The 19,356-nt window shown below is 59.9% G+C and overlaps 1 protein-coding gene across 1 annotated transcript; it reads left to right on the forward strand.

Moving 5' to 3' along the window:
* Nucleotides 1–5,342: 5,342 nt before the first annotated feature.
* On the forward strand, nt 5,343–19,142 carry IL23R (interleukin 23 receptor). The gene is made up of 14 exons (XM_064719766.1): nt 5,343–5,447; nt 6,281–6,565; nt 6,678–6,801; nt 7,532–7,704; nt 8,314–8,459; nt 9,002–9,161; nt 9,550–9,632; nt 9,877–10,093; nt 12,087–12,284; nt 13,157–13,231; nt 14,881–14,931; nt 16,309–16,405; nt 16,877–16,967; nt 18,330–19,142. Exons 1-14 carry the CDS (start codon nt 5,351–5,353, stop codon nt 18,909–18,911), a joined length of 2,379 nt encoding a protein of 792 aa, XP_064575836.1. The 5' UTR covers nt 5,343–5,350; the 3' UTR covers nt 18,912–19,142.
* Nucleotides 19,143–19,356: the final 214 nt, after the last annotated feature.

The raw sequence follows: 19,356 nt of genomic DNA on the forward strand, positions 1-19,356 counted from the left end.
CAAGGGGAGTGGGTGAGCTCACACATGGGGTGGCACTGCAGGGACAAGGGGACACCAAATGCGTGTCCCCCGTGCGGGCAGAGCACAGGGCCCCTCCGCCCTCCCCGGGGCACAGCCGGGGGTCACAGCCGACCTGGCACCGCTGTCCCTGGCACGGCGGCCCCGGGCCCTGCGCCCTGCCGGCTGCTGCCCTCGGCTCACCCCGCACGCAGCATTTTGGCACCGGCCCTTCCCTTGCAGAGATTAAATCTCCCCCTCCGGGCTATGCTCTGCCAAGTGGAAAAATCCCAAAACAAGGCGGCTCGGAGCACAAAACCGCCCCCGCCCTGCGGGACACAGCGAGCAGATTGAGGGCTGGGGGACAGGGGTGACACGCACACCTCGGTGTCTGTCGGGGGACAGGGGTGACACGCACACCTTGGTGTCTGTCGGGGGACAGGGGTGACACACACACCTCGGTGTCTGTTGGGGGATAGGGGTGACACACACACCTCGGTGTCGGGGGATGGGGGTGACACGCACACCTCGGTGTCTGTCAGGGGACAGGGGTGACACGCACACCTCGGTGTGGGGGGACAAGGGTGACACGCACACCTCGGTGTCTGTAGGGGGACAGGAGTGACACACACACCTCGGTGTCCGTCAGGGGGACAGGGGTGACACGCACACCTCGGTGTGGGGGGACAAGGGTGACACGCATACCTCGGTGTCTGTCGGGGGACAGGGGTGACACACACACCTCGGTGTCGGGGACACAGGGGTGACACGCACACCTCGGTGTGGGGGGACAGGGGTGACACACACACCTCGGTGTGGGGGGACAGGACAGGGGTGACACGCACACCTCGGTGTCTTTGGGGGGACAGGGGTGACACGCACACCTCGGTGTCTGTCGGGGGGACAGGGGTGACACACACACCTCGGTGTCGGGGTGACACGCACACCTCGGTGTCTGTCGGGGACACAGGGGTGACACGCACACCTCGGTGTCAGGGGACAGGACACGGGTGACACGCACACCTCGGTGTCGGGGACACAGGGGTGACACGCACACCTTGGTGTGGGGGGACAGGACAGGGGTGACACGCACACCTCGGTGTCTGTCGGGGGACAGGGGTGACACGCACACCTCGGTGTCTGTTGGGGGATAGGGGTGACACGCACACCTCGGTGTCACCGCGGGAACCCTTCCTGTCTGCCCGGTCCCTCCTGGCACAGCTCCGTCCCCACGGTGTCCCGGAGCCCCCGAGGGGACAGGACACGGGTGGGGGGACAGAGCTGCAGCCTCGGGGGAGCTGCTCCGGGGGTGTGGGGGGAATGGGAATGAGGGATCAACTCAGCCTGGAAACGGCAGCAATTCCATCAAACCTTGGATCGTTTAGGTTGGAAAAGCCCTCGAAGCCCATCCAGCCCAACCGTTCCAGCACTGCCAAGGCCACCCCTATCCCCTGTGGCTTTTAAACCCCGGCAGGGCTGGTTTGGGGATCGCTCCCCAAGTGAGGAGGGAAGGCAGCAGCGGGACATTCCCTGCCCGTGGCCAGGGCAGTGTTTACAGCCCCTTTTGGGAAGAGTTATTCCCCATTTTCCCGCTGCCAGGGCCTGCCTGGGCACAGCCAGGGCCTGCAGGCTCGGCAGGGTGTGGGGCTCCGTGGCCCCGGGTCAGGAGCTTCGCTTGCCCCGGCACGCTGGGCTGGGCCTGGCAGGGACAATCCAACCCTGCCCGAACTTTGCTTTTCCCGGCCCGTTCACCTCTGTGCTGCTGCAAGGAGCAGGGGCTGTTCCCTGGCAGGGTTACAGGAAGGACAAACCGGCTTTAAAGTCCGGGAGCAACCTCTCCGTATCTCGGGTGCCCTTTTACCCCAGCCAAAAATCACAGCTCTGACATTGGCATCACCTTCCTTGTTCCTGCAGCGAGCCCGGGGCTTAGGAAGGGAACAGCGGCTGCTCCGGCGTGGGGAGGAACCGAATCCTGCCCGGAGCGCGGTGCCAGCGGGGCTGAGGCCAGCAGAGCTCATTCCTGTCCCGCTGGCGTGTCCCTGTCCCACCGCGGGGACAGGAAAGCCCTGAGGGGACAGGAAAGCCCCGAGGGGACAGGAAAGCTCTGAAGGGACAGGGGAGCCCCGGAGGGACAGTGTGCTCAGCCCGGCTCAGGTGCCACCGCCGCAGATTTAGGATCAAATATCCGAGTGTCCCTCTCAGCTGCCAGCAGGGCGAGAAGGGTTCGAGCCTGTTCCTATGTCCCATCTGTGTCCCCCGTGTCCCCCGGCAGCAGAGCCGGCTCCGTCCCGACCTTTCCCTTCATCCCCGAGCGCTCCCACCAAGGATAACAAATCAAATGTTCCATCGATCCATTAATGATGTTTTCATCTCCCTGCCTGGCCCTGGGCACGGCAGGATCCAGGGGCAGCCGCAGCCGCTCTGGGCCTCCCCAGCCTCACAGGGAGGAGTTCCTGCCCCAACCCAGCCTGACCCTGCCGCAGTTTCCATCGGGCTCTGGGGAACACCCCAGCAGAGCACAGAGAGCCCCGGACGCGAGGGGATGGAAAGTCGGGGCAGGCTCAGGAGGGGAGGCGGCAGCAGCAGCTGAGATTCCCGAGCAGGGGAAGGAGGAATGTGCGGGAAGAGCCGGGTGTGAGCCCGGCCCCGCTGTCCCGGGGGCTCTGAGCTGCAGCCCCGGCGCTCGGGAGGGGATAAGGACTCGTCAGGCAGAGGGAGATGGGGCTGGGAAATGCGGGAACTGCAGCTCTCACCTGTGCTGGGAGAGCTCCACATTCCCCTGCACTGTGCAGCTCCAGATGTGCTGCCCTGGCTCCAGATGTGCCGCCCTGGCCCCAGATGTGCACTATTTGTGTGCCCCAGGCATTGAGCACTCCCAGGACATCCCAAAACTGAAATTCCCGCTAAAACTGAATAACTGAACCCCCCCAGTGCTGCTCGGGGTGTGTGTAACCACCCAAACCCAGCCGTTCCTGCTGCCACACAGGCACATGGCACACATTATATACATTATATACATTAAACACATTATATACATTACATAACGGCACCACCCAGCAGGCTCCCGCTCTCCCTTTCACAAAAATCCCCGTGGATCAGGCAAAGCCCGGAGCACCGGGGTTTGCTGGCAGGGGAGGCTCTGCCTTCCCCGGGGGTGAATTCTGCTCCCCGACGTTTCCTCCCCGAGGCGGAGGCGGGAGCAGTGCGGGGTTTCCTGTGGTTGCCGTGTCTAATGAGGTTAACACTGTTTTTGAGGTTTAACTCTTGAGGAGGCGAGGGAAGGAAGCGCCGGGCTGGGCTGTGGGAGCGGCGGAGGGAGCCGGGGGTGCAGAGCCCCGGAGCATCCCCGGAGCATCCCCGCGCTGGGAATGCTGCCTGTGACAGCTGGGGACAGCACGAGCACCGAGGGGTGGCACAGGGTGCCACCGAGGGGTGACACTCGGTGCTGGCGACAACACCCCCGTTCCTTAAGGAGTTTCCATCGGCAGGAGAAGCTCTTTTCCTGAGAGCACCCAGGACTCTGCTGTGCTTCCAAGGAGACAAAACAACCCTGGGGATGGGCTCGGCTCCACCAGGCTGAGCCCAAACGCCGCCGGGACGCCGAGGAGCCCCTTCCCTTCCCTTCCCCTCGAGGGGACGCTGGGTTTCCCCAAGGGCTGATTCACACCGGGAGGGAACTCTGCTGCTCTGTGCCCTCTCCCGGTGGTGCCACACGTCCTGAGCGCTGCCAAGGTAAGCATTCCCTGCTCTGCCCAGCTCCCAGCCCCTGATTTCACCCAGAATGTCCCCGCTATGCTCCTCACCCGCTGCTCCTGCGTTTGTCCCTCCTGGCACAGCCCGGGGAAGGTTCCGCGGGGTTTGGGTTGGCACCGCGGAGCAGCCTCTCCCTTCCTGCTGAATTCCCATTTCCTCAGCCCTAATGCACCAGGAGAGCAGCTCAAAGCCCAGCATCTCCCAATGGCCTCGTTCCTTTGGCTCTGGAGTCTGCAAACGCCTCTAAACTGGAATAAAAACACAAAGGTGATTCCAGAGGAGGCAGAGCTGGGCACATTCACAGCTCCCAGCTCTTCTCACAGGACCCCAATACATTTTTTCACTTGTCCTGGTTTGCAGCAGGCTCGTGGGCACTTGGGAAGTGACAGCTTCTCTTTGTAGGTCAGGTAATAGGGAGGCATTTGAGGTTTGAGTCACCCACGGTGAACGCTTGATCAGCCCCAAAACCAAACCAGGTCACCTCACCCCGCACGAGGAGCACCAGAGCACTCGCTGCTGCTGCTGCTGGCCTGCTTTGGGCTGAAAAACAGCGTTTTGAGGCTTTTACTGAGGACTCTGGCCTCCCTCCAGGGAAACTCGCCATTGCTGACAGCAGGTATTGCACGGGGAAGGGAGATGAGGGAGCGTGGGCTCGGCTGGGTGCTCAGGCCAGGCAGGAGAATGGGGTGGCAGGGCTGGTTTGGGGTCTGCTCTGTGACCCCAGAGGGGCCTGGGGGTGCTGGAGCCACCCCAGCTCCAGGGGGATGGAAAGGAGCAATTCCCCCGGGAGCTGCATCCCCCTGCTCCTCGCCAGTCTGTGCCGTGGGTGCTGCAGAGCCCTTCCAGCCCCAAACCCAGCCCCACGAGGCTGGGATTGCTTTCCTGGCTTGTGGGAATTCTGCCAAAGAGGCTGTGGAGAGAGGCAAAGGGAGCAGGGGAAAATCTGAGCAGCAGTGGGATGCAGGCACAAGGGTGGGAAGCATGGCCCGGGATTTTGGGGCTGTCTCTGGGGGTTCAGTGCTGGGAAGAGCCTGGCTCAGCCTGGGCAGGACCTGTGGGGAAGGTGTTATGGAAACAGGGAGTTTCCATCCTATAAAAGTGTGTCTGAGCAGCCCCAGGGATGGACACTGCAGGACCAAAGCCCTCAGGGCAGCAGCCCCACTCTGACATTTATAGAGCCTTTTTTATGTTAAATTGGAATTTCCTGATTTCCTGACCCCGTTGCCTCCTGTCCTGTCCCTGGGAGGAGTTTGCCTTGTTCCCCTTTACTCCTCATCAAACATCCATCCCCAAGGATCCCCTTTGAGCCCCTCCTCTCCGGGCTGAGCAGCTCCCCCAACCCTTCCACACCTTCGGGGGGCTCATTCCAGAGCTCCCCCAGCCCTTCCACACTTCCCAGGCGCTCCCGACCCTCGGGGGGCTCATTCCAGCGCATCCCCATCTCCGCTCTGTCCCTGGGACCCCGGCCCCGCAGGCAGCACCCGGGGGGCTCTGGGCAAAGGGGCAGCACCCCCTGAGACCCCCGGTCCCACCTTCTCCAGCGCAGGGCAGCTCATCTCTCCCTGCCCCGATCCCACATCCTCCCTGCAGGAATTTCTCCATGATTTTTCGCCCCCCAGGCGATGCCGCAGCCCAGCCCATGGCGGGGCCCGGCCAGGCTTTGGTGCTGCCCGTCCTGCTCTGCTGCCTGTGCCCGGGTGAGTGACGGTGACAGGGACACCGGGATGGCACCCGAGCCGCGCCCCGGGCCCGCGGGGGGTTTGGGGTGGCAACGGGACAATTCCAAAGCTGTGGGGTTTGAGGGGAGCATTGCGGGAGGGGTCCTGTGCCCTGAGCTCCTTCTCCTTCCCCTTCCCTCCTTGGAGCGGGGACATTCCCAGGATCCCAGGGCCATTCCCAGGGCCCTGCAGCCCCCGTGCCAGCTCTGCCCCCGTCCCTGCAGCCCCCGGGCTCAGCCCTGCCCTTTCCAGGAAGGGCAGATGGAGCCGATAGCGCCGAGAGCCGGCGCTGCTGCCGAGCTCCATCTGATAGGGAAGGGACGCGCCCCCGCCGCGCTAATCTGGGGGATCAGAGCTCTCGGAGCGCGGGTTATTTCCCTGCACTCATTTAACGTTAGAGCGGCCCCGAAATGGGTGAAACCGGCGGAACGGGGCCGTTTCTGAGCGGCCGGGATGAGTCAGCGGGGCCGGGGCGCTGCAGCGGGGGCGGGGGGCGCATCCCAGGCCTGGTTTGGGTGGGAGGGATCTGGAGCAGGGACAGAGCGCTCCTAGCTCTATCCAGCCTGGCTTTGGGCATTGCCAGGGGTGCGGGGGCAGCCACAGCTGCTCTGGGCACCCTCAGGGGGACAATTTCTCCCCGGCATCACTCGTGCCTCAGTTTACCTGCATCCCATGGGGTTGAAGGTGAGCAGGGCGGGCTGTAATCCCCTGGCTGCAGGGCATCCCGGGGAGGGGATCCGCTCCCTGCCGAGCCCTGCAGCCCCAGGACAGCCCCGGGATAGATCCGGCATAGCTCACCCGCTTTGGCGCAGGTGCTGCGAACTTGACGTGCAACGGGCGCGTGTGGATCGAGCCCGAGCCCAGGCCCGTGGTGCTGCTGGGCTCCGACATCTCCATCGGCTGCGAGTCCTCGCTGGATTGCCCCTCGCCGCAGCAGCTCTTCATCTCCCTCAACTACAGCTCCCTGCTGGCCCTGCGCGACGGCGCCGAGCGCCTCCACCTGCCCCGCTTCCAGCTGCCCCTCGTCAGCGTCACCTGCTTCTCCCGCTGCGCCCAGAGACACCGCGTGGTGTGCGGCACCGAGCTCCGGGCCGGCTGTGAGTGCCCCGTGTGACCCCCGTGTCCCCCCGAGCCCCCGGGGCCGGGCTGGGAGTGCCCCCTGTCCCCACCGTGTCCCGGGGCCTCGCCTCACCCGGGCTCGCCCCGCAGACCCCCCGGACCCCCCCGGGAACCTGAGCTGCGCCATCGCCGAGGGCTCGGAGCACCTGCAGTGCGAATGGGAGCGGGGCCGGACCACGCACCTGCCCACCCGGCACAGCCTCCACCTGCGCAGGTGAGCCTCGGGAGTGGCAGCCCCGGTGACAACCCTGGGGACAGTCCCGAGTGACAGCCCCCGGTGGCAGCAGCCCTGCCGTGCCCCAGTTCCACTTCCTTCAGCTCACGTTTTGTCACCTCCTGCCCCAGAGCCGCACGCTCACCGCAGCGCCCTGCTCACATCCCACCGTGCCCCACCACGGGGAAGCTGCAGCTTCCAGCGGCTGGGGCTCCCTCCGGGGTAAAGAGAGGGTGACCCCAATGCTGCCCAAAGCCCAGCTGGAAGCTGAAGCAGAGGTGCTGGCTGCCACACAGTGTGCCACAGTCCCACCCGGGATGCTCCCTGCCACCAAGGTCCTTACCTGGCATGTCACACCCATGCCAGGATGCCTTGGCTGGTCCCCTCTCAAGCTATCCATTCTCCTGTCTCTATTGAAGGACATTAAATCCCATCACATGGAAGCTTTGTGAGGAGAAGGGACAAAGCTCCTGCCTAAATTTGGGTTCAAACTGATCCACGCAGCCCAAAAGGAAGGAAGGAGTTCTCTTCCCACTGTGAGAATACAAATCCCCAGCAGCAGTGTCAGGGAAGGGAATGAATTCCCAGCTTGCTTTAGGGGTGACAAACACCAGGTTTGGGGGTGGCCATGCCCTGGTCACGAGCTGTGACACCCCAGGAGCAGGGGTGGCCGTGCCAGCGGGGCTGTGGGGCTGGAATGGGCACTGACAGGGCTGCCTTCTGCTTCCAGGGTGGTGGCACAGGATGGGGAGGATGAGGAGGAAGAAAAGACCTTCCCTGCAGACTCACCTGTGCTGCTGAGGGAGCTGCACAACGACAGCCAGTACTGGGTGTGGGCGCAGGCCAGCAACGCGCTGGGCACTGCCCGCTCGGCCCCTCAGCGCCTCAGCCTGCAGGAGCTCGGTACGGACATGCGTCCATCTGTCCATCCATCCATCTGTGTCTCCATCTATCATCCATCCGTCCATCTGTCCCTCTATCTGTCCATCTGTGTCTCCATCTATCATCCATCCGTCCATCTGTCCATCCGTCTGTCCCTCTATCTGTCCATCTGTGTCTCCATCATCCATCTGTCCATCCATGTCTCCATCATCCATCCATCTGTCCATCCATCAGCCATCCATCCTTCTGTCCATCCATCCCTCTCTTGATCCATCTCTCCATTATCCCTCCACATCCATTCGTCCATCCATCTGCCCATCTATGTCTCCATCTATTATCCATCCATCTGTCTGCCCATCCGTCCATCCATCACCTATCCATTGATCCTTCCATCCCTCCATTATCCCTCTACATACATCCATCCATCTGTGCACCAATGTCTCCATCTATCATCCATCCCTCCATCCTTCCATCCCTTCATTATCCCTCCACCATCCCTCCCTCTGTCCCTCCATGAGCAGCACGGCAAGCTGTGACCATGCCTGGCCTCCCTGCCCTGCAGCGTCACTCTGGGGACACCCCTGAGCCCAGGGACAGTCCCCACGGCCCCATTCCCTGCTGTGCCCACAGTGGTGCCCACCCTGCCCGTGCCCATGGGCGCTGAGACCACGGACTCGTTCCCAGCCATCACCACCACGCGCTGGAGGAGCCTCACGCGCCTGAGGGACGTGCGCTGCCAGGAGAGGCACAGGGCCAGCGGGGCCCCAACGTGGCACGTGAGACCCCAAACCCCCTCACTACCCCTGTCCCGCTCCTGCTGGAGACCCCGCGGGCAATGGGGATATTTGGGGCCATCCCAGACTCAGCCCTGTGCTCTGGTGTGCTCTGGTCACAGGCAGGGGACAGCAGAGCTGGGGCCACCTGGGAGGGACAGCAGATGGCCTCGTGGGCAGGGTTAGCTCAGCTTTCTGAGCAAAAAGACGGAATTCCAAATGTTTCCAAAGGTTCTGCTCTGCAAGGACAAGGCACAAAATCCTGGGGATGCTCAGAGCACACCCCAGACAAAAAACCCCAAACCCACACAGGGGCAGGGATGGAAACTCCCCGAGTGCTGCCAGGGCTGAGCCTGGATCCCCGCTGCCACAGGAGCCCCAAAATCTCCGTGCTGGCACTCCCGGTGTGGCTGGGGGCTCTGGCAGTGCCATGCAAGGTGGCACCGGAGGGGACAGGGCTGGTCTTGCCCATCCCGCGGGGGTGGCGGTGGCAGCGGGGACCCGCCGTGTGCCGCTGCCCCAGCGCCCCTGTGCTTCCCTGGCAGGTGGAGCCGTGTGCCAAGGTGCCCCCGGAGGGTCCCCGCTGGCAGCACGAGCTGCAGAGCGACACCGAGTTCGCGTTCCAGGCCAGGTGCCGGCTCGGCAGCGCCCGCAGCCCCTGGAGCGCCTGGAGCCCCCCGTTCCCGTACCGCACCCCCGAGGCAGGTGGGCTCAGCGCCGGCGACACCCACGGTCCTCAGTGCCCTGCTTGCTGCCCTGGGTGGGAAAACCGCATCAGCCGAGTGTCGCGACAAATCGCGGTCACCCTGAGCCAGCTCCGCCCATCCGTGCCAGCTGCTGGCTTTGGCACGAGCCTGGCACGGATGAGCGAGGCAGCGCTGCCCTCCCGTGCCGGTGCCAGCGGGGAACGGGGTGGGCTCAACACCAAAGAGCAGCGCCCACTCCTGCTCCTCTGCCAGCCGGTCGGGAGGGGCTGCGGGTGGGTGGGAGCCCCGGGTGCCCTCCGGTGTGTCACGGTGTCACTCCCAGTGTCACGCTGTCCCCTCGGTGTCACTCCCGGTGTGTCACTCGCGGTGTCCCCGCTCCTCCGCAGCCCCCGCCGCCGCTCCCGCCGTGTGGCGGCGCCTGGGCCGGTCCCTGCCGAACGGCAGCCACGAGGTGACGGTGTTGATCAAGGTACGGGCTCGGCTCCGCCGCTCCTCCCCGGGCAGCGCCGGTGCCGCCTCCGTGCGGAGCCCTCGGGGACGGCAGGACAGGGCCAGCCCTGCTCGGAGCCACATCCCCACCCCTGTAAAGGTGTCACAGCCGGCTGTGGGGTCAGACCCCCGATCCCGGCCGGCTGTGGGGGTGTCAGACCCCCGATCCCGGCCGGCTGTGGGGGTGTCAGACCCCCCGATCCCGGCCTCTCTCGCCCCCACAGCCGCTGTCGGCCCGGGATGCCCGCGGGAGGATCCTGGGCTACGCCGTGAGCGCCGAGAGCGCCGCGGGAGCGCTGTGGCCGCTGTGCCTCACCGCGGGCACCGAGTGCTCGGTGCTGGTGCCGCCCGGAGCCCGCAGCCTCCTCGTCACCGCCCGCAACGCCAAGGGCGCCTCCAGCCCCGCCAGCATCCCCCTGAGCTGGGCGGCAGCGCCGCAAGGTACGGGGGCACCGCCGGCACCGACCCTGCCCCAGGGAAATGCTGGATTGGGCACCGGGAGAGCCCTGGCACAGCTCTGCCCGCTCCACCGGGGGCACAGAGCCCTCCAGACAGGCCCTCTGAAGGTGCTCCCCTGCTGGATGTGGAATTGTGTAATTCTGGAGCGGTTTGGGTTGAGAGAGACCTTAAAGCCCAGCTCATTTCATTGTCCCATGGGCAGGGACACCTCCCACTGTCCCAGGCTGCTCCAATCTCCTTTCCTGGCTTTGGGCACTGCCAGGGATCCAGGGGCAGCCACAGCAAATTTGGGAATTCCATCCAATCCCTGCCCACCCTGCCAGGAACAATTCCCAATTCCCAATCTCCCATCCATCCCTGCCCTCTGGCAGTGGGAGCCATTCCCTGTGTGCTGTCCCTCCATCCCTGTCCCCAGTCCCTCTGCAGCTCTCCTGGAGCCCCTTCAGGCTCTGGAATCTCACCCTGCAGCCCCTCCTAAGGATGCAGCACCAAACTCATTTTTGAGTTTGCCCTGCCCATGTTGGCTGGCAAAGCAAATGGTGCCAGGCTGCTGCTGCAGCCTCTGCCAGCCCCCACTGGGAGCTGGGTCCTTGCAAACTGAAAAACAAGGGGGAAAAAAATCCTTTTAAATCCTTTTAGGGCCACCTTATGGTCCCTGTGCCCCGAGGTGTGGTTTCGCCCCACAACCACGTTTTGCTCGTTCTGAAAAACATCTCTGAATGAGCAATGGGAGGGGAAAGTCCCATTCAGGCTGAGGACAAACACATGACTAAAAGGAAACTGAAGAGAAATAAGGTGGAAAAACCTCTCTCGGCTCTGATGCTTATCAGAACCCTGCACGTTTCTGGTAAGCAGGGACAGCTGAAGCATTTCAGAGCTGAGGGTGTGGGGTTTGCAAGCACAGAGCTTCACATCTGGCTGGGGAGGAGCACAGCTGGAGGGCCACGGGCACCTGGGCTGTGCCAGGCAGTGAGGGCGCAGCACCAGGACAGGGATTGTCCCCCTTGAAGGACAGTGAGGGGCTGGAGAGTGCCCAGGGCAGGGAATGGAGCTGGGCAGGGGCTGCAGAATCCCTGAGGAGCCGGGCAGGGGCTGCAGAATCCCTGAGGGAGCTGGGCAGGGGCTGCAGAATCCCTGAGGAGCCGGGCAGGGGCTGCAGAATCCCTGAGGGAGCTGGGCAGGGGCTGCAGAATCCCTGAGGGAGCTGGGCAGGGGCTGCAGAATCCCTGAGGAGCCGGCAGGGGCTGCAGAATCCCTGAGGGAGCTGGGCAGGGGCTGCAGAATCCCTGAGGGAGCCGGGCAGGGGCTGCAGAATCCCTGAGGAGCCGGGCAGGGGCTGCAGAATCCCTGAGGGAGCTGGGCAGGGGCTGCAGAATCCCTGAGGGGCTGGAAGGGGCTGCAGAATCCCTGAGGAGCCGGGCAGGGGCTGCAGAATCCCTGAGGAGCCGGGCAGGGGCTCAGCCTGGAGCAAAGGAGGCTCAGGGGCCCTTTGGCTCTGCACAGCTCCTGCCAGGAGGGCACAGCCGGGGGACAGCCAGGGAACAGGGACAGGAGGAGAGGGAACAGCCCCAGGGTGGATATTTGGGAAAATTCCTCCTGGAAAGGTTCCCCAGCCCTGTCACAGCTGCCCAGGGCAGGGTTGAGTCCCCATCCCTGCAGGGATTCAAAAGCCACATGGATGTGGCACTTGGGGACATGGCCTTGATCTTTAAGGTCTTTTCCAACCTGAACAATTCTATGAAACACAGATCAATATATATATATATATAGTATATGTGTTGATATAAATATATAAAAATATATATCATATATTGTATTTATATACAAACCCTCCACATCCTGGAATTTCCTGCTCACCCTTCAGTTTTCAAACCCCTCCAGGAAAGCCGCGTTTCCCCTGGGCTGGGCTGACCCTCCCCAGTCCCCAAGGATGGGTCTGGGCTGTTTGAGTTGCCCCTGCCCCGTTTCCCCACAGAGTTCCCGGCCCCGGAGGCGCTGGAGGTGCAGCAGGAGCAGCAGAGCAGGGTCCTGGTGCGGTGGCAGCGCCCCCAGCCCAGCCAGAGCCCCCTGCTCTGGTTCATCCTGGAGTGGCTGTCCAGCCCCCAGCACGGCCTGCAGGAGCAGCACAGCTGGGAGAGAATCCCAAAACACCAAACTCACACCTACATCCCAGGTAGGACAGCCCAGGAACCCCCTGCTGCTGGGCACTGCTCCTCAGGACCTTAGAAATCCAAATCAGACTGTAAATCTGGATTAGATTATAACTCCAAATCAGACTATAAATCTGAATTAGATTATAAATCCAAATTAGACTATAAATCCAGATTACATTATAAATCCAAATCAGACTATCAGTCAGGATTAGATTATAAATCCAAATCAGACTGTAAATCTGAATTAGATTATAAATCCAAATGAGACTATAAATCCAGATTACATTATAAATCCAAATCAGATTATAAATCCAAATTAGATTATAAATCTGAATTACATTATAAATCCAAATCAGACTATCAATCAGGATTAGATTATAAATCCAAATCAGACTATAAATCAGGATTAGATTATAAATCCAAATCAAACTATCAATCTGAATTAGATTATAAATCCGAATCAGACTATCAATCAGAATTGCATATAAACCCAAATCAGACTGTCAATCTGGATTAGATTACAAATCCAAACCAGACTATCAAGGCGTCTTCATTTGAGTCTGAGCCCCTGCCCACTTTTTTGTGGGGAGAGAGAGTGGGGCCATGAAGAGCCCTTAGGGAAGGAGGGGAGGGAAGCAGGTGGAGATTTGAGGGCAGGCAGTGGGATTTGGGTCCCTGGGTGAAGATCACAGGGGAAGGAGGGGATGGAGAGGGAAAGAAAATGAATTAAATTTATTAATTATTTAATGAATTAAAAATGATCTGGTGGGCCAGGAACGACCCCAGACCTTCAAGGGCCAACCCAACTGCTGTCAGCACTCTGTACCCAGCCCCTGGCCCAGCCCAGCTGACAAAATCCCATTTTGAAGGTAAATCTGTGCTTTGCCGGCAGGGACAGCGGCTCCCCGGCAGGTGTGGCTGTACGCGGTGTATCCCGGCGGGATCAGCGCTCCCTGCTCCAGCCCAGGTGAGCCTCACTGCCCGGGGATGGGGGGAAACTGCTGCTGCTGCTCCCCTTGGGGACCCCTCGGGCTGGGAACAGAGCAAACCCTCCCGCCCAGCACAGCAATGAAAGGATAAAATGCATTTCATCAATGTATTGGTGTCAGACCCATCTCCAGCTGGTGTTTGCTCCCACCAAGCAAGGCAGGAAAGGATAAAATGCATTTAATCAATGTATTATTGGCGTCAGACCCACCTCCAACAGGTCTTTGCTCCCTGCACAGACCCAGAACCTCATTTCCCATCAGCAGAGGCACCCGTGGGATCGTTGTCCCTTTCCAGTGCAGAAAAGCGAGGTTGTACCTGCAGAACTCACAATAAGATGTCGCAGATAAACCAAAACACAGCAAAGAGCTTTTCCAGGGAGCAGCTGGGCAGAGCCAGCCTGCCCTTCCTACCTGGAGTGGGAGGCACAGAGCCCTGGGAGGGACATCTGCAGCTGGGTCAGTGCTGGGGAGGGTTTGGGGAAGGAAAACCTCATTTCCAGCACTGGGGGTGGCTTTGGGTGCCCTCAGATCTGGGCAGGAGGGTGAGGCCAAGCTGTGACACCAGAGCAGGGTCTGAGCCCCAGAGCTGCCCCAGCCCAGCCCAGCTGGGGCTGAGGGCCAGGGCTGGGCTTAAATAGAGCCTGCCCAGGGGCCAGGTGGGGCTGGGCAGGACCATCAAGGGCTGTCAGAGCCCAAAGTACCTGCAGGTGACACCTGAGAGTGTCCCCCCAGCTCCTGGCTCTGATGCCACCTGAGATGGGCCCTCTGTGGCTGCTCAGGGGTTTCTCCTGGGCCAGAGCAGCCCCGTGGCCCTGCAGCAGCCCCTGGAGCAGGGCAGCTGTTCCCAGGAAATGCAAGCAGACATTCCTGGCCCAGGAAATGCAAACAGACATTCCTAGATGGGTGTCCCAAGTTGGCCCTGGCTGTTGGTACTCAGGGCAGGGCTCTCCTCTGTGGCACCAAATCAGGGACAAGGGATCCCGAGGGAATTGCTGAACTGGCCTGGATCAAAGCTGGCTGCTTATCCCAGCAGAAAGAGGCTTCTTGCCATGGCAGGGCCTCCAGCTGCAGATCTTCCCCCACTGCACGGAAATAATCAGGAAATCCATTCCCAAGGGGTGCAGGCACTTTGGGAATCACAGAATCTCACAATCGGTTGGGTTGGGAGGGACTCAAAGCCCACCCAGTGCCACCCCTGCCATGGCAGGGACACCTCCCATTGTCCCAGGGTGCTCCAGCCTGGCCTGGGACACTCCAGGGATCCACAACTTCTCTGGAAAAGCTGTTAAATAACCTGGGAGTGCTTGTGAAAAATGATAGAGCTCACCAGGGGGAATAAATCCTTGTTTAGGGTGCTGTGGGGAGGGAGGGATGTGCAGGGCAGAGGTTCTGTAGGTGGGGACAGGATTGATCAACATCTCATTTAATTGTGGGCACGATGTGGAGAGCCCAGCAGAGCTGGAGTTACTCATTGCTTCAGGGAGTTTAATTGCTCTCATTACACATCAAAATTACAAAAAGTTACAAAATCATTGCTTATTTTTCTCAAAAGATAGAACCACGGCAGGTTTTGTGTCACCCAGAGCCCTCTGAATGACCCAAGACATCTTTCCCCTCTCTGTTCCAGACCCTGCAGAGGAGCCGCTCCTGGGCAGCACCTACAGCGAGATGTCCCAGGGTAAGGAGGGCAGCTCTGCCTTGCTAGGCCAGGCTTTGTGCTGTGGGAGCTCTGCCTTGCTAGGCCAGGCTTTCTCCTGTGGGAGCTCTGCCTTGCTGGGCCAGGCTTTGTCCTGTGGGAGCTCTGCCTTGCTAGGCCAGGCTTTGTCCTGTGGGAGCTCTGCCTTGCTGGGCCAGGCTTTGTCCTGTGGGAGCTCTGCCTTGCTGGGCCAGGCTTTGTGCTCTGGGCAGTTCTGCCTTTCTAGGCCAGGCTTTGTCCTGTGAGAGCTCTGCCTTGCTGGGCCAGGCTTTGTCCTGTGGCAGCTCTGCCTTGCTGGGCCAGGCTTTGTCCTGTGGGAGCTCTGCCTTGCTGGGCCAGGCTTTGTCCTGTGGCAGCTCTGCCTTGCTAGGCCAGGCTTTGTCCTGTGGGAGATTTAACCCAGGCAGCTCCTGGCAGCGGGAATTGAGAGCTCCCAGATGCTCTGGGTTCTCATTCTCAAGGTTGTTTATTGTTCCTTATCTATAAAATTCTTTCTCCTGTCCAGCCAAGGTCTGTTCAGCAGGACAGACAGAGGCACTCTGCCTGCCCTCAGGGCAGTGTTATCTTTTTATACTAAAAACTACCTGTACAATATTTACCATAACTTCCCAATACCCATCACCTATGTCAGTGAGCTTCTACTCTAAACCAATCCCAAAGTGCCGCCATCGCAGCAGGAGATGGAGGCCAAGAAGAAGAAGGAGAAAGGCTGGACACAGATTCCTCCATCTTACCCCTTGGACACCCATTCTAAAAACCCCCAAAAAAATCTCTTTTTCACTCTGTGACAAACTATTATTCTACTTAAACTCTTTTGAATTGTAATTCTTCATACAAGGTTGGTAATTGTTTTTCCATGGGTCAAGACCAAAGGCACAGGGCCTTGGGCTCTGTGCTGAGGTCTCTGAGCCCCCTGGGCAGGGGCTGGAGCCCTCCAGGGCAGCCAGAGGGATTTCCTGGGTTCCCACAAGAGCCAATAAAGGAGATTTTCCCCAAGTGCAGGGAAGGATGAGCAGCACCCACAGAATGCAAGCTTTGAGTTCTGCTCTCTACCGAGGCTAAAACACAATGCCCAGTCCAAGGGGAGGTGTCAAACCCAGGAAATATCGAATTAACCCATGCAGGAGGCTGATTCCACCCTGCAGCTGGGACCAGGGACGTGTTTCAGCATTTCCCACCCGTCTGGGGATGCTCAGCTTGCGCATCCTCTGGTAAAGGTCACGGTCTGTTTCAGCTCCTAAACCAAAAGCAAAACCAGCCCGGCTGAGGAATTCACGTCAGCATTTCTGGGGCAGGAAATGGTGAATGGTGAGTGAGTGCAGCACCAGGCCGTGACCTCCTCCCTTCCATCCCCTGCAGATGATGACATCCAAATTCTCCTGGGACTGAGCCTCAGCGTGATCGGATTATCCGTTCTTTTTGCAGTTGTGATGTTTAAAAAGTCAGTCAGGAAAAGGTATTCCTTTCTCCTCCATGTCTTCTTCCCTTATTCCCAATTCAGAATTTTTTACCCCTTTTTTGGGGGAGGGTGTTTGGGGTTTTGGGGGAATTTTTGGGGGGTTTTGTGGGGTTTTTCTTCTTTTTTTTTCTTCTTCTTTTTTTTTTTTTTTGTAGATAGAAGAAATACAAAATTTCTTCTGGGATGTGTTAAAATCAACTACAGATTCCCTTTCACCTCAGCCTGAGGGCAATATCACACATTTATCATATGAAAGGACTTTTTGGTGCTCTACACTAAGGCAGAGAGCAACAAAAAATTAGTCAAATAAACATGAAATTGGTGAAATTTAAGAATGGGGAACCCAGAGTTTCCAAGGCTGGGTGTTCTTCATGTGTCCTTCCCACCCAGAGAGTTTCCTCCTGCATGAGGAACATCTGTATTACGCACTGCAGTAACATTTGGGGTTTGTTTTTCCCTTTTGCGAAGGGTCAAGGCCGCCCTCCTGTCCCTCTTGCCAAGGTGGATGTTTGAGGACTTTCCCCACATGGAGAACAGCACCGTGGTGAAGTCACTCCAGGTGAGGGCAGGGTTATCTCCTGGCTTTGCTTCCCCTCAGATTAAAGCTGGGCTTTACAGAATTATCCAGATTGGAAAATCCCTCTGAGACCACTGAGTCCAACCACCCCCAGCACTGCCAAGGCCAACACTGCCCCATGTCCCCAAGTGCAACATCCATGGGGATTTTAAATCCCTCCAGGGCTGGGCAGCCCTTTCCACACAGAAATTTTCCCAAAAATCCAGCCCAAAACTCCCCTGGCACGACTTGAGACCGTCTCCTCTGGCAGCATTCCCTGTTAGCTGGGAGAGGGCAGCTTGTGTGAGGAGCAGGGATGGGATGAGATGGAGGAGCAGGGATGGGATGGATGGAGGAGGAGGGATGGGATGGAGGAGCAGGGATGGGATGGGATGGATGGGATGGGATGGGATGGGATGGGATGGGATGGGATGGGATGGGATGGGATGGGATGGGATGGGATGGGATGGATGGGATGGGATGGGATGGGATGGGATGGAGGAGCAGGGATGGGATGGATGGAGGAGCAGGGATGGATGAAGGCAGCGCTGGGATGGAGGAGCAGGGATGGGATGGATGGAGGAGCAGGGATGGGATGGAGGAGCAGGGATGGGATGGATGGAGGAGCAGGGATGGGATGGATGGAGGAGCAGGGATGGGATGGAGGAGCAGGGATGGGATGGAGGAGCAGGGATGGGATGGATGGAGGAGCAGGGATGGATGAAGGAGCAGGGATGGGATGGATGAAGGAGCAGGGATGGGATGGAGGAGCAGGGATGGGATGGATGGAGGAGCAGGGCTGGATGAAGGCAGCGCTGGGATGGAGGAGCAGGGATGGATGAAGGCAGCGCTGGGATGGAGGAGCAGGGATGGATGAAGGCAGCGCTGGATGGAGGAGCAGGGATGGATGAAGACAGCGCTGGGATGGAGGAGCAGGGATGGGATGGAGGAGCAGGGATGGGATGGATGGAGGAGCAGGGATGGGATGGAGGAGCAGGGATGGATGAAGGCAGCACTGGGATGGAGGAGCAGGGCTGGGATGGAGGAGCAGGGATGGGATGGATGAAGGAGCAGAGATGGATGAAGGAGCAGGGATGGGATGGAGGAGCAGGGATGGGATGGATGGAGGAGCAGGGATGGATGAAGGCAGCGCTGGGATGAAGGAGCAGGGATGGGATGGATGAGCAGGGATGGGATGGAGGAGGAGGGATGGGATGGATGGAGGAGCAGGGATGGATGAAGGCAGCGCTGGGATGGAGGAGCAGGGATGGGATGAAGGAGCAGGGATGGGATGAAGGAGCAGGGCTGGGATGGATGGAGGAGCAGGGCTGGATGAAGGTGGCACAGCTATCCTCGTTTCCCCAGGACAAGGCTGATTTCCCCAGTGCCAGCCTCCAGGAGCCCTTCCTGGACCCCGCAGTCTCCGATGTTCAGGAGGTGCCAGCGCAGGAGCGGCCCCAGCGCCGGGACCCCGAGGCCAGGGCAGGGGTGGCCGAGCCCAGGGAGGTGCCCAGGAGCGTGGTGGCCCCCAGGAGCCCGGCCCCAGGGCAGCTGGGTGCCTACAAACCCCAGCTCTCCGACGGGAACACTTTGGGCTACGTGGCTGCCGGAATCTGCCCGGCGCAGCCACCCGCGCCCATCCCACAGCCAGAGCTGGGAATCTTCTCCCAGGATTACACCAGCCCTGTCCCGCAGCTGTGGGACACGCAGGGAGGGACCCCCCAGCTGTGCCTGCTGGACAAGATCAACCTGGTGCTCAACAGCAGCCTGGAGTTCCCAGGACACGGACACGGACACGGATCCATCCCGGAGCAGCGCTGGGAGCCCGGCCCGGAGCAGATGCTGGTGCCCGAGGAGCTGCTGTCCTGCCTGAGGGCCACCAACAGGGACCCTGCATCCCACACAGCATGGCAGGGCTGCTCTGAGGGCAGCTGGGACTGGGGATAAACCTGGAGCGGGGAGCCAGCACTGGGATTGCCAACGGCAGAGCCAGAGCAACGCTCCCCGCTGGAATTCTGCCTTCTTACTCCACTGCAGCTTCTTGGGGCTAACTGGGAATCCTGGGCCAGCAAACCCCAATTTAACCTTACCTCACACTGGCAGAAGCAAAAAAATCCCATGAAGCTTGGATTCCTGGGATGCCAAGCAGGAGATTCCTGCAGGGTGAAATATCTTCAATTACTGCTCAGCATCGTCTTCTTAAGGGTTGGGAGCACTTCATTCCCAAGGGCTTGGAGCACTTCATTCCCAAATGTTTGGAGCATTTAATTCCTAAAGGTTTGGAGCACTTCATTCCCAAATGTTTGGAGCATTTAATTCCTAAAGGTTTGGAGCACTTCATTCCCAAATGTTTGGAGCATTTAATTCCTAAAGGTTTGGAGCACTTCATTCC

Source organism: Zonotrichia leucophrys, chromosome 8 (assembly GCF_028769735.1).
Source record: "Zonotrichia leucophrys gambelii isolate GWCS_2022_RI chromosome 8, RI_Zleu_2.0, whole genome shotgun sequence".
NCBI lineage: Eukaryota > Metazoa > Chordata > Aves > Passeriformes > Passerellidae > Zonotrichia > Zonotrichia leucophrys.